General features: G+C 37.5%; 1 protein-coding gene across 1 annotated transcript in view; it reads right to left on the bottom strand.

The window, feature by feature from the left end:
• NBEA (neurobeachin) overlaps nucleotides 1-24,098 on the bottom strand; it is a 685,423-nt gene that overhangs the window by 430,770 nt on the left and 230,555 nt on the right. The window contains exons 31-32 of the mRNA XM_023740363.1: nucleotides 22,675-22,801; nucleotides 7,016-7,143 (exon numbers count right to left, since the gene is read on the bottom strand). Of these exons, the coding sequence (XP_023596131.1) occupies nucleotides 7,016-7,143; nucleotides 22,675-22,801 (255 nt within the window). The remainder of the gene's footprint in view (nucleotides 1-7,015; nucleotides 7,144-22,674; nucleotides 22,802-24,098) is intronic.

Below are 24,098 nucleotides of genomic sequence, written 5' to 3'. Positions count from 1 at the left end.
AAGAACACCGAATATACCATGGACTGCCAAAAGAACAGTGTTGGAGAAGAATACTGAATATACCATGGACTGCCAAAAGAACGAACAAATTTGTCTTGGAAGAAGTACAGCCAGAATGCTCCTTAGAATTCGAGGATGGTGAGACTTTGTCTCACATACATCAGACTTGTTACCGGGAGGGACCAGTCTCTGGAGAGGGACATCATGCTTGGTAAAGCAGAGGGTCAGTGAAAAAGAGGAAGACCCTCAAGGAGATGGATTGAAACAGTGGCTGCAACAATGAGCTCAAACACAGCAACCACTGTGGCGATGGCGCGGGACTGGGCAGTGTTTTGTTGTTACACACGGTCGCTATAAATCGGAACCGACTTGATGGCACCTAAAAACAACAACTCTCATTTTTATACTTTTACCAAATATGAATGTATCCCTGAACATGATACAGCATCATCTTCATGAGTTAAGCTTTTCTGCTTAATATTATGTTTGTGAAATTTCATTTTTACTACTATATTGAATTATTGTTTTTGTTTTACTTATTGCGTTGCCTTGTATGACCATTCCATTTATTTGTCCACTCTTCTCTACATTTACTTCCTTACTCAAAATTATCTTTCATATTAAAAATACTATTGTTATAAACATTAAATATATATGTGTGTGTATATATATATCTGCTTGTGCACATATGCAAAAATTTCTTGAAGGTATATACCTAGAAATGAAATCACTGGGTCAATTTAACTTTACAAATTCAACTTTATAAAATAATGCAAAATCATTCTTCAAAATGATTGTATTAATTTATACTCCCAATAGAAGTGCTTATTGTTCCATCACCTTACCAATACATTGTGTTTAAATTTAAACTTTGTGTCAATTGGATAGGTGTTAAATTGTTTTATTTTGGTTTTACTCTTAATTTGCCTGATTACAAATAAGGTTGAATTTTTTTAAAAACGTGTTTATTGGCCACTCTATTTCCCTCACCTGCAAATTAGCTAGACTTGTCTTTTGTCCGTTATTCTACAGGGCTGTGTTATTCTTACTGATTGACAGGATTTTTTTCTGTAACCCAGACAAACTTCTGTTGATTATTAGTTTCATGAAAATACCAGTAATGCCACCACCAATATAATTACTGCCCCCTTATCCTGTAGTTTTATAATATAGCAGACAGCCATTACACTCTATACTCTCTCCTTTATAGCCCTCATTCAGTATTCTACAAGTACATCTGGAGCCCTGGTGGTGCAGTGGTTAGGAACTACGGCATCTAACCAAAAGCTCACCAGTTTGCATCCACCAGCCGCTCCCTGGAAACCCTACGGGGCAGTTCTTCTCTATCCTATAGTGTTGCTATGAGTTGGAATGGACTTGATGGCAACAGGAACAAGTACATCTGTATTTGATGGTTTCCATTAGTCTTATGTTGACATCTCTCCTATAGGACATTCCTCAGGCAGGACTCATATGAATATTGTTCCCTGAGTTCTGGCATGTTAACAGTTTGTCTGCAGTCTCTACGTGAAACTCAGTCTGGCTCAGATTTTCATCCCTTGATGGTCTCAAATATCCTCTGCCATTATCTTTTGGCACACACTATGGCTGTCAAAATTTTGATGACCATCTGATTTTGTATTTTTGCATAGGTATCCCAATATTTTTTTCCTATTCTTTAAACTCCAGTAATTTTACTAGAGTAACTTTCAATACTGATTATCTGAATGGATTTTCTCAGGTATTCATTGTGCTTTTTCAAAATATTTTTTCAATTTTTTTTTTTTTTTTAAATTTCAGGAAGTTATCTTAGAGCTATCGTTCTTACTATTTTTCTGTTCTTTGCATTGGTTTTCTTCTTTGGAAACTCATTACATGTATGCTGGATATTCTAAAAAAGCTAAATAAAAAATAGCTACTATTAATGAGTTACCTAATAAGATGTGAACTAAAGTTCTCCAGAATCATAAAATAATAAATATAACACAAATTGACTAATAAAAGTGATAAGCAATTTAAGCAAATAAAAGGACATTATTTTAACTTGTATTTTAAAGGGCATAGAGAATAAAAACTACCAAAAATGAATTATTCTATAACAACAACAACAAAAAAAATGTAAAAGTATACATGTGTGCATCAAGGAAAACTGAATATAAAACATAAAATAAAATTCCTTTTAAATATATATTTTATGATTACTTTAAATAAAGAGAAGTTTGCTCTCTCTCTCTTAGGATATTAAAGTGTCTTCAATTATCTAAATCGAGCTTTGTTCTTACCATAAACATACATGATGAAGTTCAAAGCAGTGATATTTAGTAATCATAAATACTATTTCTTAAACAAAAATATAGCTTGGGGTAAAGATTTTGTTACCGTGTAAATGTCCCGCATTCTTCACAACAGTCTGACAGTTTTTGTCAAGGGAGAGAAAAGTGTATGAATTAGAGAAAGAGGGTAAATGAGAGGAAGAGGGAAAAAGAAAGAATGAGCAAGAGCACACGGACAAGGACGAGACTATGAAGGAACATAGGTTTCTACACTGGGACAAAGACCCAGAATGGACTCTGAATGAGTGTAGTAGAAACTCAAGGGTGTGGTGACTGATAAATGTTGAGAACTCTCACCAAAGAACACAAAATTTTACCTCTCTTCTCTTATTTTCAAGATTTACCGCTACAAAAAATGAGCAGTAACAAAAACAATGTTCTATTAATAAAAAAAAAAAAAAAACGCTGAATATTTATTACATATCAGAATCTAGCTAAGCACTGGTAATATAAACAATAAATATTTCCGATTTACAATGGGAAATAATTTTATTCATATTGTATAAATAAAATGCCACAAGAACACAGAAGAAAAGGCATTAGTTTGGCCTTAGGAGTTTGAAACAGGATACAGAGAATGAGTAGAATTTTCAGGACAGTAGAAAAGAAAAGGATTTGGGGCAGAGGGAAGAGTTGTGCAAAAGCAAAGAAATGTGATAATACTTCAGGCGCTTGCAGGTTTGAAGAATATCTTCTGCAGCAAGGGAATCTCTGGGTAGCACAAATGGTTAAGTGCCTGACTGCTAATCAAAAGGTTGGTGGTTCGTGACCACTCAGAGGTGCCCCAAAAGAAAGGCCTGGTGATCTACTTCCCAAAAAAATCAGCTGTTGAAAACCCTACGGAGCACAGTTCTACTCTGACACACATGGGGTCACCATGAGTTGGAGATGACTGGACAGAACTGGTTTGGTTTTTGGTTTTCTGTAGCGAGAGGTTAGAGACTAGTTAAGTCTGGGGAGTGATTGTGAGGGGTACTAAATGTTGTTCTGTTACTCAGGAGTCGTTTCTAGATTTTTAGATTTTATAGGCTAGCAAAAATTTGGAGTACTACCATTAGGGTTGTCAAGTTTTTATTTTGCCAAGTAATAGTTTTTAAAAACAAAACAGAAAACCTAAACTTATAGCATCCACTATCGTCATTTTATAACAAAGTCATCTTAACATAAAAAAGTAAGAAGTACATAAACATTACATCCACATAGTTTCAAAAATAGGATATATTAAATTCTTTTGAATGTAAGAAAGTTATAAAATTACATTCTTCCAGTGGAACACACAGTGAATGTTCAATATTTAACTTGTTCTAATATTTCATTTTATCCCAGTCACTTTTAAAAAAATATCCAGGTTCGCCTGGATGCACTGGTATAAAAGATATGCTCTTTCAACTCAATTTAGAATATTTTAGGTGAAGTTAGGGATCCCAGAGAAAACAGGTCTCAACTATCCAGCCATTTCTCTTATTTTCTCTCTGCAATGCTTGGAAGAAATAAATAAGAGACAGTTGGGATGTCTGGCCATGGAAAACTCTAGAAAAGGGGGCTACACATTTGGAATTCTGACCAAAATAGAGTAGTTAAAAAGTTATGTGAGATTAGCTCCTTAGACCCTAACAGTCACTTAGGAACAAATGATGTGAGTCATAACTTCCCATAATTTCTGCTTTGCTTTGCCTGCCAGGCAACTTAGTGCAGAATTTGTAACCCAGTTTTACTAACAGTTAGGGATCCATTTGTTAGATATCACTGACTTTATTCCTTATTTTATTTTAGTATGCTTTGATCACTGTTTATGAATTTCTGTAAATATATTCAAATCATTTTAGGAAAAGGAGCAAGATATACATAAATAACCACCAAAAAAAAAGTCTTTTCTAGAGAATGAAGAAACATTTAAGATTTGTTTTTTCAATAATGTTTATTGGAACTTTTTCTCTTATATTATAAAAGTAACACGTTATAGAAAAGCATGAAGATGGAAATTTAACTGACAAGCATTCTTCTTTCTCAGCGGCATCCAATTATAAGGAACTCAAAGGAATTTTAAAACACCAAAAGGAAGTTATAGCAAACCAGCTGATAGCCTAGTCCTCTCTGGAACACATCACTATGGGTCCCTTGTTCAGCCAGCATAATACGTATGCTACCGTGGAAAGTTTTAAAGCAGGGCTTAATATAATATTAACAATACAATATTACGAATATTTGAAGAAGAAGGCTCCAAATCACCATTATTTTCAGAAATAATTAATGTTTACCAAGTAATTATAAATATAGAAATTGAGGGAGAGAAGAGTTAAAGAAAAATCAAATTTCTACCTCAAATGTTTCCATTAATGGAGATGTTAACAGCAAAATAAATAAATTTAGGAGAAAAAGCAACTGTGAAGGAAAAGATGAATTCAAACTGGATGAACTGAACTGGAAGCATCAATGGAGAATCTGGCTGGAGACGGCCGGTCTGGGTAACTCAGAGTCTGTCTGGAACTCGGAAGGCTGTGTTGAGCTATGATGGAGTTAAGCAGTAGCAGGGTATACAAACTGTCCTGTCAAAAATGTATGTCCTTCTAGAGGTGAGGGAGTGGCTTTAGGGGCAGGCCCAGTGCAGAAGGTAGGTCCACTGAGAAGCAAACAGTGAACCACCCAGTCGCACTTCCCACCGCACCCTATATACACTTTCATACCTGCTGCAGCATGTATCATATTGTATTTTAATTACCAGTGTTTGTGTCTGTTTTCCCATCAAGCTCCTTGAAGGTAACAGTCATGCCTTTTCATCGTGGCACATAACATGCAAAAGCATCTGCTTTCTTCTTTTTTGAACAAACCAGTAAATGCACAGCTTTGTGTAACCAATTGCCTACATCCAAAACAAGCCTATTCAAGTTACAGACACAGTCTGTGGCCAAGGAATGGTTTCTAAGTTCCCAAGAACTTTTAAAGTTCATTTTCGGGTTGCTTTAAGGCTATGTGATTCTTCTCAGAGTCCTGATCTTTGGTGGAGGTGATAACAACAGCGAGGACAGTGGCACCCAGAATGATGTCCCCACTAGTTCAAGTCAAAGTCATTACAATGCACTACCCAGCCCTCTGGGACTTGACACCCATGACCTCCCTTGACCCAGTCTTCAACTTCTCTCCCATTGGTTCACTCTGCTCCACCCACGTCACAGTGGCATCCAGCCTCTTCTGGGGTGACAGGTAGTAAGGTCACTGACCCACCAAGGACGTGAGGCCACACACTCATTGCTTCTGCTGCTGACAACACTCTTCCCTAGTCAGCTGCACGGCTTACCTCCTTCAATCTCTGCACAAACTTAACTTCTCCCTGACCCCTCCTTTGTGAAACTGCACCGACCCTGCCACTCCTGGGGTCCTAACCACCATGTCTGACCCCGCTTTGTGAAACTGAACCCACCCTGCCACTCCCGGGGTCCTGACCTCCTACCTGACCCCCCTTTGTAAAAACTGCACCGACCCTGCCACTCCTGGGGTCCTAACCCCCTACGCTGTACTCAGCCTTTCCCATTGCACTCAGCACCTTCTAACATGCTATGTAACTTAATTATTTACGTTTACTGTTTATTTCCTGTCTCTCATTGCTAGACTGCAAGCGGCATAAAGGCAAGGATCTTTGCCTGGTATCTGCACATCTATCCCAAGTGCCTAAGACAGTACTGGACAAGCAGCAGGAACTCAGTGTGTCTGAAAAACGAGCAGCTCACTATGAGCCACTGCTCTGAGAGCTGTCGGGAAGCTGCCGCCAGGGGCTCCGTCTCACGCACAGCAAGCTAAGACACAAGGTCACAGAGTTAGAAAAGCAGCAGAAGTAGGATTCAAACTCACTCGGCTTCCAGAGGCCGAGTGATAAACCATTACTGTCTCCCCTAACAGAAGGAGATGGTGTAGAACAACTGACCCCGTGACAGACCAGGCACAGGCAAACTTCCTGGCTTGTACAGTACATGCAGAGGGAAAAGCAAAAAGTGCACAGGGCTGCTAGATCCAAGGACTGCCAGAAAGGCCACCAGAAGCCTGTGTTTCTCACAGATCATCTGGATATTGATTATCCCTTTCAGGGGCTCAGGAATACACATAAAAGGAAATGTTTTTTTTTTAAAGAAATAAGACTTCAGATAAACATATTTTTTCAAAGCCACTCTCCTCGTACAGGTACATAAATTAAAATTTCTCAATAGTTAATTTAGCTTCTTTGCCCCCTCATCCCATTTAAGCTGCTGTTGAGTATAAGATTACAGCTTCATCAATTCACAGTTGGGTATTTCTCTACATGTTAGTGTTTTCTCAATTAAGGATTCTCATATTTCACATTTTTTGGGAACAAGAAAATCGTTTGAAGAAGCATGGACCATCCAGTGAGAGGCAGCTATCAGAGACCACTGCCTGGTAGCCACACCCCGGGACACGGGGTGACAAGACCAGAGCCTCCCACTCCACCACCTGTTCCAAGTTCTCCGCTCTGCTATTGGCATAGCCGGCAAACGTGTTATTTTAAAAAACCAATAGGTGGAGACTATATATTGAAGATCTTACTACAATTTCTGGTAGCAATGTCTTCACATTCTTTTAGCAATACATACTCCCTCAGAAGCACAAATCAGCCCTGATTAACAGACACGTTACGGAAACTAAAACGACGAGAATGGAGACAGAAATCATACCTTCTATCAACAGCTCCTGTCCATGGCTGCCCAGCAGTGTGCGGGACAGGAATGGGGCAAAGTCTACAAAGATTTCACGAAGAAGAGGAGCAACTTTTTCTAAAGCTCTTTCAAGTTTTGCAGTGATGCTGTGGAAATTAAGACATAAAGACTAATAAATATTCAATATAAAATGTCAAATAAACTTTACACGTAAATGAAAATCTTTAAAAGTCACAGAAGTCTAATATTAGCCCAGGAAATAATAACAAGCTTCATGTAGAAAGGACACCCTGAACAATTTTACATTCAGTTATGAGACTACTCAAAAGTCGGCAGCTAAACTAGAACGACTCTATGCTGTGACAAGGAAGTGCACTGCTGAGCCCTGTCGAGGCCACAGTCCACGTTCTCAGCTCGAAGAGCTTCAGGGAAAGTTGTTCTCGCATGCCTTCTTTGTCCGCCCGCCTAGCCATCCAAGAAAATGCTCTGAACTCCCACTGCATGGGTCTCTGTGCCAGATAATAAGAATTAACCTTTGCTCTCAAGGAAGAATTCCCCGGAAAGCTGAACATCTAAGAGAAAAACTGGAATTCTGTGAATAAAATGCTTTGCCAAAACAGGCATTTTCCATCCCATCAGACCATTTGCTTTTATTTACCAATCCTGTACAATTATTTATTTATTTATTATTGTACTTTAGATGAAGGTTTACAGAACAAATAGTTTCTCATTAAACAGTACACATTGTATTATGACATTGGTTAACAACTCCATGACATGTCAACATTGTCCCTTCTCAACCTTGGGTTCCTTATTACCAGCTTTCCTGTCCCCTCCTGCCTTCTAGTCCTTGTCCCTGGACTGTTGTGTCCCATTAGTCTCGTTTTGTTTTATGGGGCTGTCTAATCTTTGGCTGAAAGGCGAACCTCGGGAGTGACTTCATTACTGAGCTAAAAGGGTGTCCAGGGGGCCATACGCTCCAGGTTTCTCCAGTCTCTGTCAGGCCAGTAAGTCTGGTCTTTTTTTGTGAGTTAGGATTTTATTCTACATTTTTCTCCAGCTCTGTCTGGGACCCTCTGTTGTGATCCCTGTCAGGGCAGTCAGCGGTGGTAGCCGGGCACCATCCAGTTGTACTGGACTCAGTCTGGTGGAGGCCGTGGTAGCTGTGGTCCGTTAGTCCTTTGGACTAATCTTTTCCTTGTATCTTGTTTTCTTCATTCTCCCTTGCTCCCGAAGGGGTGAGACTGGTGGAGTATCTTAGATGGCTGCTCACAGGCTTTTAAGACCCCAGATGCTACTCACCAAGGTAGAATGTAGAACATTTTCTTTATAAACTATGTTCTGTCAATTGAGCTAGATGTTCCCCGTGACCATGGTCCCTACAGTCCTCTGCCCAGCAATTCGGTCCCTCAGGGAGTTTGGATGTGTCTATGGAGCTTTCATGGCCTCTCCTTGTACAAGCTGTGCTGGCTTCCCCAGTATTGTGTAATGTCTTACCCTTCACCAAAGTTACCACTTATCTGTTGTCCATTTAGTATTTCCCTCCCCACCCCTCCCATCCCTCGTAACCATCAAAGATTGTTTCTTATTGTGTGTAAACTTTGTCATGAGTTTCTACAGCAGTGGTGTCATACAATATTTGTCTTTTTGTGGTTGACTTATTTCATTCAGCATAATGTCTTCCAGTTTCATCCATGTTATGAGATGCTTCATGGATTCACCATTGTCCTTTATCGTTGCATAACACTCCACCGGAAACCCTGGTGGCGTAGTGGTTAAGTGCTACGGCTGCTAACCAAAAGGTCAGCAGTTCGAATCCACCAGGTGCGCCTTGGAAACCCTATGGGGCAGTTCTACTCTTCCCTATAGGGTCACTATGAGTCAGAATTGACTCGACGGCAATGGGTTTGGTTTTTTTGGGTTTAATACTCCATTGTGTGTATGTACCATAGTTTGTTTATCCATTCATCTGTTGATGGGCATCTAGGTTGTTTCCATCTTTTTGCTGTTGTGAACACTGCTGCAATGAACATGGGTATGCAGTTATCTATTCGTGTGACAGCTCTTAATTTCTCTAGGATACATTCCTAGGAGTGGGATTGCTGGATCGTATGGTATTTCTATTTCTAGCTTTCTAAGGAAGTGCCATATCATTTTCCAAAGTGGATGCATCATTATGCATTCCCACCAGCAGTGCATAAGAGTTCCAATATCCCCGCAGTCTCTCCAACATTTGTTATTTCCAGTTTTATTGATTTGTTCCAGTAATGCCAGGGTGAGATGGTATCTCATTGTGGTTTTAATTTGCATTTCTCTAACAGCTAGTGATCCAGAGCATTTCCTCATGTGTCTGTTGGCCGCCTGAATGTCTTCTTTGGTGAAGTGTCTGTTCAATTCCTTTGCCCATTTTTTAATTGGATTATTTGTCTTTTTGTTGTAGAGGCGTTGGATTTTCTTGTAGATTTTAGACATTAGACCTTTGTCTGACTTACAATGTCCAAAATTTTTTTCCTAGTCTGTAGGTTCTCTTTTGGTGAAGTCTTTTGATGAGCATAAGTGTTTAATTTTTAGAAGATCTCAGTTATCTAGCTTATCTTCTAGAGTTTGTGTTTTGTTGGTTATGGTTTGTATCCTGTTAATGCCCTGTATTAGGGTCTATAGTGTTGATACTATCTTTTCTTCTATGAACTTTATCATTTTGGGCTTTATATTTAGGTCTTTGATCCATTTTGAATTAGTTTTTGTATATGGTGTGAGGTACGGGTCCTGTTTCTTTTTTTTGCAGATGGATATCCAGTTTCGCCAGCACCATTTGTTAAAACGATTGTCTTTTCCACATTTGATGGACTCTGGGCCCTTGTCGAAGATCAGGTGACCATAGATGGATGGATTTACATCTGGGTTCTGAATTCTGCTCCACTGGTCCATGTATCTGTTGTTGTCTGTACAAGTATTTGTCGATCACTACTGAATTTTAAGTTATATGGTTTACGTTAAGTCCTGTTTGATACTCTTGAAAATACACTGAGTAGTACATGGAAAAGAAAAAAAAAAGTGAGTGAAGAAAATGCTGCTGCTCAGGCAAATGAATAATTTGGTAACAGATCTATCTTCCCTAAAAGTGAGTGCTTTAGAGGAAGAGCTTGAACTGGACTCCTAGTTCTGTCATGTGCTAGCTAGGCGACCGGGGCACATTAGTTAGACTCCCTATGCTTGTGAAATGAAGATATTCCTATAGCTTACCCAGTGAGGATTAAAGGATTCACTGCATGTAAAGTGCTTAGAAAGTGCCTGGCACACAATCAGAGCCCAATAACCTAGCTCATGTGACTGTGACTGTGAATAAAACACATCCCGTATTTACTCTTAGAGATTGTGACTCTGATGATTTATAACAACAAAATCAATACAATGTCATAACGGTAAATGAACCCCCAAGCAGCCCTGGTGGCGCAGTGGTTAAGCACTTGGCTGCTAACTGAAAGACTGGTGGTTAGAAACCACCAGCCGCTCCGTGGGATAAAGACCTGGTGATCTGCTCTTGTAAAGATTACAGCCTAGGAAGCCCTCTGGGGCAAGTCTACTCTGTCCTAGAGGGGGCCACTATGAGCCAGAATCAACTCAACCCGTCAGCACCCAATAACAACAAAAAAGAAAAGAATGGTAAGAACCTAGGAAGAGGAGAAAAGTCCAAACATAATTATTACTAATAGTCTCTGTAGCTGAGTTCTGATGAAAGCAGGAACACTCATTGTTAGTTAAGATTAATCACTAAAATAATTCAGGAGAATTCTAGATTCAGGGAGGTTCACATCATAGGTAAACTGCTGGATTTAATATACTGTAATCTAATCAAAGTCAGGAATATTTTACTCTCAGTTTGGGATTTTTTCTTTCTCCCTATTTTACAGGTTTCTGTAAGATTTAGGGAAACCCTGCTGGCATAGTGGTTAAGAACTATGGTTGCTAACCAAAAGGTCGGCAGTTCGAATCCACCAGGTGCTCCTTGGAAGCTCTATGGGGCAGTTCTACCCTGTCCTAGAAGTTGACTATGCGTTGGAATTGACTCCATGGCAACAGGTTTGGTTTTTTGGTTTGGTATGATTTAGAGGCTTCACAGGTGAATAAATACTGTTCTTGGTGATTAAATTAAATGTCAAATAAAAACTTCAATTAACCTGAGCAGCTGATTGTGTGTGTGTGAAAAAATACATATGCACTGCCTTGACATGAGGGCATTGAATGAAACGGGCATTTCTCAGAACACTGAGTGATTCCTTGTGATAAGATTTTTCTACAATTATTTTTTCATAAAGCTTAATATAATATTAAATATCACTCTTGCATATCATATTTTCATTCTGCAACCACTAGGAGTCAGAATCGACTCGATGGCAAACGGTTGGTTTTAGTTTTAATAGGGAGCATACAATGTAACTCAGTATTTCTGCACAGCAAGAGACCAAAGATTTTCAGTACAAAAAACCATTATCAAATTACACTACCAAACTTCTCTACCAAACAACCACACAATATTCTAAGTGAAAAAGTTTCATTATCACTTTTTACAGTGAGGAAAAAAGACAATTTTCTGGTTAATATTTATGGACTCCTCCCTATTTCAAAGGAGAGTAAACACTGTACAAAGTGTGTGATACTTATTTTTACACCATTTAAATTCTCAGGAGAAATGTTACAAACATACACCTTGTCTTAAGACGTTCCTCTATAACCTAGCAAATAACCATCAGTTACAAAAAAATTGCTGATGTTGTTATTTCAGTTCTAATCTCAGAAAATCAATTTAAAATTCCTTTATCCCAATTCCAAGGCATACTTGAGAAAGATATTTATTAACTTGTTAAAAAAAAAAAAAAGAAAAGAAGTTAATAAGGGAGAACTCCTTGGCCTTACGTCCTATAAAAATAAACGAATTTCTCTCTTCAAAATAAACACAGAACATATAAACCACGAGAAGAAAACAATTTATGGTCTGGCAAATGATTTTGTAAGAAAAATAAGCAGATTTTATGACTTTAAGGAAAAGACTATTAATATTTCAGTTTTCTTTTGAAAGTTTATTTTCATTTATTCAAAAAACATTCCTTTAGCCAAAAACACTTGTTGCATACAAGTGATACACAGCTAGATGTGGACTCTGCCCTTCACAGACTTGAGTGGGGATTGTGATCTCACACTCTCGTAACTCCTTAATACATGGCAAGGTTCTTGGCTGCTAAGTAGAGAATTCATCAATTCTAGGCTGAAATGAGTTCTCCCAAGCCACTAGTTCCTCTCTCCCCTCTCCACGCTTTTTTCCCCACCTTCTCCCTCAGTCTCACTAACAGTGTGTTATGATGCTTGGTTGGTGACTGTTTCGACTTAGGCAATTTTTCTTCAGACTAAATGTAAACCCATTTACAAAAGAGAATTTGATTAAGAGAATTACTGTTGCAACCCGGGAAATTCATCAATGATTTTAGCCAAATGACCGGCTCCAGAAAAACAAACATTCCAAGGAAATAATACTGCTTCAGATAGAACCTTATAGAGTTCTGATGACTGGATTAAAAACACTTTAAATACGAGACTTTATTATTATAGTTTAAAAAACATTAAGTTTGCTTTTTCCTGTATTTAAGGAAGTCCCTCTCACTTGTAATTCTAAGGAATTTATATTAATAGAAATATAATTAGCCCATGGGACAAAATAGTGTATGAAAAATCCTAACTAAAATGATCAGTTCTTGCCAAATGCAACTGGACTCCAGACATACCCAAGGATGACAACTGTAATTACATGAATCAGTGGAAAAAGGAGAGATTTATTCTGCTGTTCTCCAAATAATTCTCTTTACAAATAGGGTTCATAGAAGTTATTTTTTTCCCAGTGTTACATGTTGTAGAATTCTAGAAAAACATAATAATTCTACTTTCATTTAGGATACTGCCTATATTACAAGTTCTTTTAATAAACTTCTTTATGTTTCTGCTGCTTCATAAAGTTTCATTTTTTATTTACTTTTTATTTTGATTTTTTTATATTCTTCTGGTCCTCTGCATAATGTCATAAATAAACTCTTAATTTGATTTGGCAGATTAAATTTCTTCATCTATTTCTTAAATCATATGAATGAATGGATAGATATAATAATGAAATCTAGAATCAAAATAAATAATAACATACCCTCAAGCAATGCACCTAAACGATAGAGTTTGGATATGAAAGAAATCATTACACTAGTGAATTCCATGGTAGATTTTTATTAAAAACAAAAAATAGATCTGTTGCCTTTCAGTTGATTCTGACTCATAGCTACCCTACAGGACAAGGCAGAACTGCCCCATAGGGTTTCCAAGGCTGTAATCTTTACGGAGGCAGACTGTCACAACTTCCTCCCACAAAGTGGCTGGTGGGTTTGAACAGCCAACCTTTGGGTTAGCAGTTGAGCAATTAACCACTGCACCACCAGGGCTCCTAGATTTTTATTAATTGAATGCTTTTATGTAAATCAGGAATGTGGATATAGGTAAGTGAACTGATTTGCTTAAGTAAACACGGATTAAAAAGAAAAGACTAGGAGAGTATTATGACAGCAAAACCACAGATTATCAGCTGGCAGTGGGTTTGGTTTGTCCCTGGGTGGTACAAATGATTAATGCTCTTAACTGTTAACCAAAAAGTTGGAGGGTCGAGTACACCTAGAGGTGCCTCAGAAGAAAGGTCTAGGGATCTACTTCGGAAAAATCAGCCCTTGTAAACCGTATGGAGCACAGTCAGTTATAGTCTGCGCGCATGAAGTCACCACGGGTTGGAATCAACTCCACTGCAACCAACAACAACTGATAGTTAACACACTAGTTGAAAAGGTGAACAATATGCATGAACAGATTGTAGCAGAAACTAGAAAACTCTAAGAAAGAAACAAGGCTAGAAATGAAAAATACAGTAACAGAGATGAAGAATGTCTTCACTGGGCTCATCAACAGACCGAATAAAGCCCAGGAAAGAACCTGTGAACTTGACGGTAAATCAATAAAAAACAGACAAACTAAAACAAAGAGATAAACAAAGAATATATTTTTAAAAGAGCTTTCGAGAGCTATGGACTATATCAAGTAGTCTCATATAAATGTGATGGGAATCCCAGAAGAAGTGTGGTATGCCAAATAATGGTCCCCCAAAGATGACCACACCATAACTCCTGGAACCTTGCAAATAGGTTACATTACATGGAAAAGGGACTGTTAAGGATTGACTTGTGACCGCCTCAAAATGTGTATCAACTTGGCTAGGCCATGATTCCCAGTACTGTTTGGTTGTCCACCATTTTGTGATCTGACGTGATTTTCCTCTGTGTTGTAAATCCTACCTCTATGATGTTAATGAGGCAGGATTAGAGGCAGTTATGTTAATAAGACAGGACTCAATCTACAGATCTACAGGATTAGGGTGCATCTTGAGTCAATCACTTTTGAGACATAAAAGAGAGTATCTGGCAGAGAAGAGAGGAACCCCCTACCACAAAGAATGAAGAACCAGGAGTGGGTGCGTCCTTTGGACCTGGGGTCCTTGCATGGAGAAGTTCCTTAAAAAAACCCCAAACCAAACCCGTTGCCATCGAGTAGATTCTGATTCATAGCAACCCTAGACCAGGGGAAAACTGATGACAAGGCACTTCCCCCAGAGCCATCAGAGAAAGAAAGCCTTCCCCTGGAGCTGGCACCCTGAATTCAGACTTTTAACCTCCTAGACTGTGAGAGATTAAATTTCTCTTTGTTAAAGCCATCCACTCGTGGTATTTCTGTTATAGCCGCATTAGATGACTAAGACAGGGACTTGGCAAGGGAAATGAAGGATATGGACCTCAGAACAGGGAGATTACCCTGACTTATCTAAGCGGGCCCAGCGCAATCACATAGCCCTTAGAGCAGAGAATTTTCTCAGGCGGGAGTCAGAGAAGTGTGGCAGAAAAGGACGGACTAAGACATGTGGCAGAAAGGGAAGCCAGAGATTCCACATGAGAAGAATCTGACACACAGACGCTGGTTCTGAATGCAGGAGGCCACGTGAGAGGACTGGAGAAAGGCCTCTAAGGACTAAGGGCCATCCTTGCCTGACAGCTGGCGAGAAAGCCAGGACACCAGTCCCACAGCCACAGGGATCTGAATTCTGCCAACAACCAGAATCAAGCTGGAAGCAGATTATCTTCCAGAGATTCCTGTAAGGAATGCAGCCCTGCCAAAACCTTGGTTTTTACCCCGTGTGACCTGTGTTGGACTTATAACCTACAGAACTGTGAGATAATAAATGGATGTTGTTTTTAAGCTGGGAAGTTTGTGCTAATTTGTTATGGCAGCAATAGAAAACCAATATAAGAAGAGAGAGTAGACAGGGCAGAAGAAATATGTGAGGAGATATTGAATGAGAATTTTCCAAAAAAATGAAAGGCACCAACACATGGATGCAAGATGCTCAGAAAACACTAGGCAGGATTAAAAAACGAAGAAGAAACGAGCAATAAAGAAAAAAAAAATTAAAAACCTAAACATGTCATAATAAACTACTGAAAACCAAATATTAACAGAACATTTGAAGACGGCAAGAGTGAATAAAGACACATAAAGAGAAACAAGGACTGGCTTCTCTTCAGAAACCGTGCAAGTCAGAAAGCAAAGAACTGGACATTGAAAGTAGCAAAACAACAACAAAATGTCAGCCCACAGTTACAGTCTACGTAGCCAAGACAATGTTTCATAAAGGAAGGTGAAATAAGACTTTGTCAGACAGACAAAAACCGAGAGAATTCATGTAGCCTACCTGCACTACAAATATTTTTTAAAGAAAGTTCTTCAAGTAGAATATGAAACCAGACAAAAACTTGGATCTATACAAAGAAATAAGAAGTGGTGGAAATAGTATAAATGAAGGACAACATAAAATTAATTTTAATTCAACAATTACTTTAAAACAAACATGAGAATGTAAGGGGGCAGGGAAACTAGATTAATGGAAATAAAACGCCCAGAATGGAAATAATGAGAATGTTCATGCATTGTAAAGCACGTAACCAATGTCACCGAAAAATTTGTATAGAAATTGTTGAACGGGAACTAAACTTCTGTGTAACCTTCACCAAAAATGCAATAAAATATCATTTAAAAACGAATTTTATTTCTTTAATTGTTCTAAGATAACTAACTTTCCAGAGCAAAAACTGTAGCAATGTACTGTTGCTACTAGCAAGATGGTAGATTTTAATCTAATCATACCAATAATTACATGAAATATAAATAGTCTAGAAGTATCAATTGAAATACAGATATTATCAAACTGAATTAAAAAAAAAAACAAGGCCAAATGATACGGTTTCTAAGAAAAATCTGCTTTATATACAAAGATATATATAAGTTTTTAAAAATGAAATCAAAAGAATAACTATTAAAATCTTAATAAAGAGGTTGAATTGTATGAGTTATTAGAATTTAAACTACACGTGACAGAGCTTTTCATAATTTGAAAATTATAAGAAAATTAAGTTTGCCATGTTGTAATAAAAGGGCATAAAAAGTGAACTTGGCATAATCCAGTTGAAAGCAGTAATTTAAAAAAATTAAGCCTTTTTCAATGCTTATACTTGATCGAATATTATGATAAACCAACACCGCATATTTAAATAAGGAGTCCTGGTTGCACAGTGGTTAAGTGCTTGGCTACTAACTCAAAGGTCATGGTTTGAAGTCACCCAGCGAGTCCTTGGGAGATAGATGCGGCTGTCTGCTTCTGTAAAGATTACAACCTTGGAAACTCTATCGGGCAGTTCTGTTATTGTGAGGTGCCATCAATCAGATGTGAGATGCTTCAGTTCTTCTGTCTTCCTTATTCATCATCCAACTTTTGCATGGATATGCAGCGATTGAAAACACAATGGCTTGGGTCAGGTGCACCTTAGTCTTTATGGTGACATCTTTGCTTTTTAACACTTTAAAGAGGTGTTTTGCAGCAGATTTGCCCAGTGTAATGCATCTTTTGATTTCCTGACTGCTGCTTCCATGGGTGTTGATTGTGGATCCAAGTAAAATGAAATGCTTGACAACTTCAATCTTTTCTCCATTTATCACGATGTTGCTTATTGGTCCAGTTGTGAGGATTTTTGTTTTCTTTATGTTGAGGTGTAATCCATACTGAAGGCTTATATATAGCTAATGATATCTGGAGCCCTGGTAGCACAGTGGTTAAAGGCTCAGCTGCTAACCAAAAGGTCAGCAGTTCAAATCCACTAGCCACTCCTTGGAAACCCTACAGGGCAGTTCTACTCTGCCCTATAGGGTTGTTATGAGTTGGAATCGACTTGACAGCAATGGGTTTTAATGATATTCAGCCAAAATATGTAAAGCATAAATTGGATTACAAGCTAAAGTAGAAAAATCCACAATCATACTAGAAGACCATTTAAAAAAATCTCTCCATTAACAAAAACCATCAACAGTTTATTTAACAAAATGAAAAATATTTTATTAACCATTGTCAAGATTTATCAAGAAAAGAAGAAAACAAAAAAAAGAGAAGGAAAAAAAAAAGAAAAGAAGAAAACATACTCAAATAAAGAATATCTGGAATAAAGAGGGAGCCCAACACAGATGATGTGAGTGTTAAAAGAATAATAAGAGAATATTATGAACTACTTTATGCCAAGAGAACCTACCAACACTGACACAAGAAGAAATAAAAAACATAAGTAATAATATTAAATCAAATTTTTAATTAAAAAAACCAACCCAAAAGAAAAGATCCAGGATCCGATTTCCTCACTTGTAAAGTCTACCATGTATTTCACGGGAAAATACACACATGCACAAAAACCAATCGGACACAAACTCTTCAAGAGATAAAGCAGCTTCCACATCACAAAGAAAACATTTTGAATTGAATGCATGTTAATTAAAAGAACCTATCTTCATAGATGGGGCCCTGGTGGCACAGTGGTTAAGAGCTTGGCTGCTAACCAAAAGGTCAGCAGTTCAAATCTACCAGCCGCTCCTTGGAAACCCTATGGGTTTTTTTTTTTTTTTTTTGTAGGATAAAGCTAAAACAATGCTTAAACCCATTGCCATTGAGTTGATTCTGACTCACAGTGACCCTGTAAGGACACAACAGAACTGCCCCCATAGGGTTTCCAAGGCTGTAAATCCTTACGGAAGCAGATCGCCAGGTTTTTCTCCCATGGAACGGCTGGTGGGTTCAAATCAGTGACCTCAGCAGCCGAGTGCTGTAACCACTGCACCACCAGGACTTCTAAACAGTGGTTAGGGGAAAAACTTGTGCTTTATTTGCTCATATTAGAAAAGAAGAAAGGTCTAAAATCAATGATCTAGGACAAGGGTTGGCAAACTTTTTCTGGAAAGGGCAAGGTAGTAAATATTTCAGGCTTTTCAGGCTACATGATCTCTGTGATATCTACTCAACTCTGCAAAAGCAGTCACAGGCATACCCAAATAAAAAGGCCTGGCTCTATCCCAATAAAACTATACTGACAGATAGAAATGGCAGGGGGATTGGCCCATGGGATGCAGTTTCTGGGCAACTGATCCATCCTAAGACTCTAGAAAGAGAAAAATAAACCCAAAGTAACTAGAAGGGTATAATAAGAGCAAAATTCAATGTAATTAAAAAAAAAAATTACAGATGCGATAGCTGGCTTTTCGGAAAAAAAATAATAATTCTGAAAAATCAATAGCTACTCTGATAATCGGAGCCCTGGTGGTGCAGTGGTTAAGCATTCGGCTGCTAACCAAAAGGCTGGCAGTTCAGATCCACCAGCCACTCCTTGGAAACCCTATGGGGCAGTTCTACTTTGTCCAGTAGGGTCGCTACGAGTGGGAAATGGGTTTGGTTTTTGTTTTGTTCTGATAATCGTTAATATAAAAAACATGAATACTGACTAAATCAGGAATGGAAGAGGGAACATTATTAGAGATTCTACACGTATTTTAAAATAATAAGGAAATATTATCAACAGCTTTATGTCAACAAACCTGACAATGGGGATAATGAGACTACTCCCTCAAGACACAAATGGCCGAAGTGATACAAAAAGGAGTAGGAAGTCTGAACAGAAACTCATCTATTAAAAAATGAATTTGTAATTAAAAACTTTTCCTAAAGAAAATTCCAGACATAGATGGCTGCTCTACTGAATTCTCTCAAACATTCAAAGATAGATAGCACTAATCCTATAAGCAACAATATGCTCCACATAGAAAATAATAAGCAAACTTCATACAGAAAGTATTAGAACTACTAAATGGGTTTAGAAAATTCTAAACACTCTACCAAAAGGTTACTAGAATTAAGTGAACTCAGGAGGTTGCAGGGTACAAAGTCAATCTACAGAAATGAGTTGTCTTTCTATACACAACCAACACATATTTGGAATTTTTTTCTTTTTCAGCTGTATAACTGACATGCTCTGAACTCAGGTAATCAGTAATCTGCTTTCTTTCAAGATGAGTTGGTTTGCATTCAATATGATTTCAGATAATGGGATCACACTGTATGTACTCTTTTTTTGTCTTGCTTCTAGCACATAATTGGTAACTTAAATTTAAATTTCATCAAAATGTGTCTTTTATTGAACTTAAACAACTTAAGGATAAAAAAAAACACAATAGAAAATATAAATTGCTAAGAATAAACCTAATAAAAACATGCAAGACTTCTGCACAGAAAACAAAAAAATCATTACTGGAAATAATTTAGGACAAACTAAAGAAATAAAGGGAATATATAAAATTCATATTTTGGTAGTCACAATATTATCAAAGATCTACAGATACAATATAACTCCAGTTGTAATCTGTCTATAAATCTGATGCACTGCTTGTCAAAACTCCAGCAAGTTTTTTAAAATGTTTTTAACAAAGTAATTCTCAAATTTAAGTGGAAGTGCAAAACATCAAGAATATCCCAAATGGGTCATCATGGTTAACTGGCATAATATAGTTCATAAAGTTATGTTCTACATCCTAGTTTGGTGAGTAGTGTCTGGAGTGTTAAAAGTTTGCGAGAAGTCAAGACACAACTATTGGTCTCTACTCGTCCAGAGCAAAAGAGAAGGAAGGAAACCAAAGACTCAAAGAAGAAACTAGTCTTCAGGACAAATAGTCTACACACACCGTGGCCTCAGCTACCCTGAGACCAGAAGAACTAGATGGTGCCTGGCTACCACTACCCACCATTGTGATCAGGGCCACAACAGATGGACACTGACAGAATGGGAGAAAAATGTGGAACCTAACTAAATTCTTAAAAACAAACAAACAAAAATCCAGGCCTAGTGGACTGGTTGATACCTGAGGACTCCCCAAGACTATTGCCCTGAGATACTCTTCAAACATGAAATCGAAACTACCCCTGAGGTTACCTTGTAGCTAAATAACAAACTGGCTAAAAAAATGACAAATATCACCTGTAAGTACTGTGCTCCTTTGAAAAATCACCTATATGAAACCAAACAGTCAACAATTATTTTAAAACAAACGTGAGAATGTAAGGGGACAGGGAAACTAGATTAAAGGAAACGAAAGAACCAGAATGGAAATAATGAGAATGTTCACACATTGTGAAGAATGTAACCAATGTCACTGAACAATTTGTGTAGAAATTGTTGAATGTGAACCTAAACTGCTGTGCAAACCTTCACCGAAAACACAAAAAGAACAAGGTGGGAGACTTTACTCAACCAGATTTTGATCTTTATTAAGCCTAATGCTAATGACAGTGTGGCACAAGGACAGACAGACAAATGGTCAGAGTGGAGTCCCACAACAGAATTAAGTATACATGGAGGGTTGTCTGATGACAAAGGTGGCAGAACCTGGAGGAAGAACAGTCTTCCGGATAAACAGTACTGGGTCACCTTGGCAGCCATCAGACTCCTACTAATAACATTCATAAAATCAATTCCAGAAGGATTATACATAGAAATATACAAGCAAAAAATAAAGCAACCAGAGAGAACCATAGAAAATGCAGACAAACATTTCTTCCACAAAATACAGAAAGTGCTAACAAAAAATTGATAAATTGAATTTCATTCAAATGGACAACATCTGACTATCAAAACACACCACACAAATAATGATAAGAAAAGCCACAGAATGGCAGAAGATATACGCATGACATATAATTATCAAAGGGCTCATTTTCAAAAGGCATAAAGAACTTCTATAAATTTATAAGAAAAAGACAACCTAATGTTTAAAAAAGGGCAAAAGATCTCAAGGAAAATCCCAAAAAAGGATAACCAAAAGACCAATAAATATACAAAAAAGATGCTCAATCTCTTTAATCAGCAGAGAAAAGCAAATTAAACTACGATGGAATACCACTACACTTTCACCAGATGACCAGAACAAATAAGACTGACAGTATTAAGTATTGTCAAAGACAAGGAGCAAGAGGAACATTTTGTATTCTGCTGGTAGATTAGGAAACTTGAACCACTTTGGAAAACCATTTGACATTATTTAGTATATCTGAACATGCACAAATTCGTCTGAATCAGCAATTCCACTCCTAGTTATTTACCCAACAGATACTCATTAATACATACAGGGTCCCAACAGACATGCACAAGAAGGTTCATAGCAGCTACTTGTAACAGCTAAAAACTGGAAAGTTCCAAATGCCCATCATCACAGAACGGGTTAATATATTGTAGTAAACACACACAATGGAATAAAAATAAACCATTGCTACATGCAACATGGATGAATCTAATAAACACAACTTATAGCAAAAGGTGCCAGAAACAAAAGAATACATAATATATAATTTCATTTACATAAAATTCAAAAAAGACAAAACTAATCTAGTATTAAAAGTCAGGGTAGTGAATTTAAAGAGGAACAGGGCTAGTGACTAGGACGGGGCATAAGGTGGGACTCCTGGGGTGTGTACGTAAATACAGTCCAGAATAAAATGGAACTTGACTTGGGTGAGGGTAACGAGTGTGTTCATTCTTTCAGTTGGCTTTTACACTAGCGATGTGTGTACTTCTCTGTATTTGTGTTCTACTCCAATTAAACATGTAACTACATACACACACGCGCAGGCACGCACACACACAAACGTGTGCACACGACTTGTATAATTTAACGCCAAGAATGTGGGCCACCTTCTTCCAGGAACGCTCTTTGATGTGCTACTACAAACTATTTTTATCTACTGATCACCAAAGATGAGATAATGTTTGGCTAGTAGAGCTCCAGTTACGTGAGGTACATAACTTACTGGGGCACTGACTCATTTAAAAAGTGTATATTTTAAACTTTCATCACCACCTCACAAATGCCCAGTTTTATGTTGTTACTATTTGAACACGTTTTTAACCTTTTTTGGAAGTCCTAACATTCATGGTACAATAATGGCTTACAGTTCTACGGAGGTCAGCGTATGAAAAGCACTCAAGACCTCTCAGTTTAGACTCTGAAACATAACAACACTCACTGATTTAGAAAAGAAAAAAGCAAAACAGTTACTTATAAAATGCAGTCTCAAAAAGCATAATCCATCGACATTCTCAAGAATTCTTAACTGTACCTGTGTATCTATTGCACACTGTTTCACTAGGAAAGAGAGAGCATAAAATGAGTAGCAGAACAGCTGTGCGCACCTCGTGTTCTCAGCTGAATCTTCCGGCATGGGGGCGACGGTCTGCACAGCTGGGAGGTTTTTGCTGGTGGCGCCGTTCACAAAACTAGAAGAGGAGGAAGAGGAGGAGGACCCTGAATCCACAGCACCTGTTCCCAAGACAACAATGTCAGCCTGAAACATAAATTTTATTTAACAAAATAATTTTAATTACATCGTTACTTCCTGATTCTGAAAGTAATTACTCATCTGAATTTCAAAACGGAATTTGACAATTAATTATTTGGCCATTAGTATACTAATAACTCTTTAAAAATATAAATAACAGCTTGTTGCATTAAAATTTACTTATGTTAATCTACAAAAGTACATGTTACAAATGGGGTACAAATAAAAGACATCAACAAATGAAAATAATTTTGGAAAAAATGAGACTAATAAAACAAAGCAAATTTAGATGTTGAAAATTCATCCCTTTTTGTTGCTGTTATAAATTTTTTCATTTTTGTCACCTAAGATATAATTTACAATAAATTGTCTGAGCCTAAATTTGTGACACTGTGGCATCAATTGCTCCTTTTGATAAAATGACTGCTTAAAAGGGGCTTTAATGAGTGTAACTCTACCTGATTTTAAAATAAGGAGTTTTCCACAAAGGTGTGAAGATGCCATTTTAGAAAAGATCTTTCTATAATACACCAGGTTAAGTATATTAAATAGTTGTGCAGTTGAGGGACATCTAGTGTTCCTAGATACTATTATATCTTGTATTATTTCCCATAAAACTGAATTGCTCAGCAGTATTTCCACCACCGATTTATACAGCATCCATCTGTCAACAAATAAACTGGACATCTGGCCCACAGTTCTGCATGTGTACATGTATATATATATGCATGTGTGTGTGAGTTTCTAAGAAGGCTGTTTCTTACTCACATTTTCTATTTCCTTGTACTATTACACACTCACACTAACACTCTTCTTTTGCTGATGTCACTTCGTGTGTCTATTAATCTTCATACAAAAAATAGAAGGAAGCATCATCACTTGTCTCACACAAAGATAAAAAGGTGCTGATTTAATGTTTCATTTACCTACCTTGTAACAAAAATAAGAAGTTCTTTAATAAACAAAAACAAATACAGGGTTTGTTTGTTTTTTCCAACTACACTGCCATATTTTAAAAACCTTAAACTTTTGGAGTATGTACTTCAGTAAAAAGAGTAACTATTATTCCTCCTTCTAGAAAGCAGAATGGACGTAAAGAACAAGATTGTAACCTGGAAAGAAAGACTTTATATAAAGTCTTCAGGCAAGTCAGATATAAATACTCGTGTATAATTTAGATAAACCAAAGATGTTTTCTTCTTTAACACAATGTTACTGATGATAGTTATATGCTAAAATAAATATGCTTGATAGAGTACATTCTACTTACAACAACCC

This window comes from Trichechus manatus, unplaced genomic scaffold (assembly GCF_000243295.1).
Source record: "Trichechus manatus latirostris isolate Lorelei unplaced genomic scaffold, TriManLat1.0 scaffold00153, whole genome shotgun sequence".
Taxonomy (NCBI): Eukaryota; Metazoa; Chordata; class Mammalia; order Sirenia; family Trichechidae; genus Trichechus; species Trichechus manatus.
Note: the sequence above shows the minus strand (reverse complement) of the source record. Positions and strands in the feature narration are given on the sequence as shown.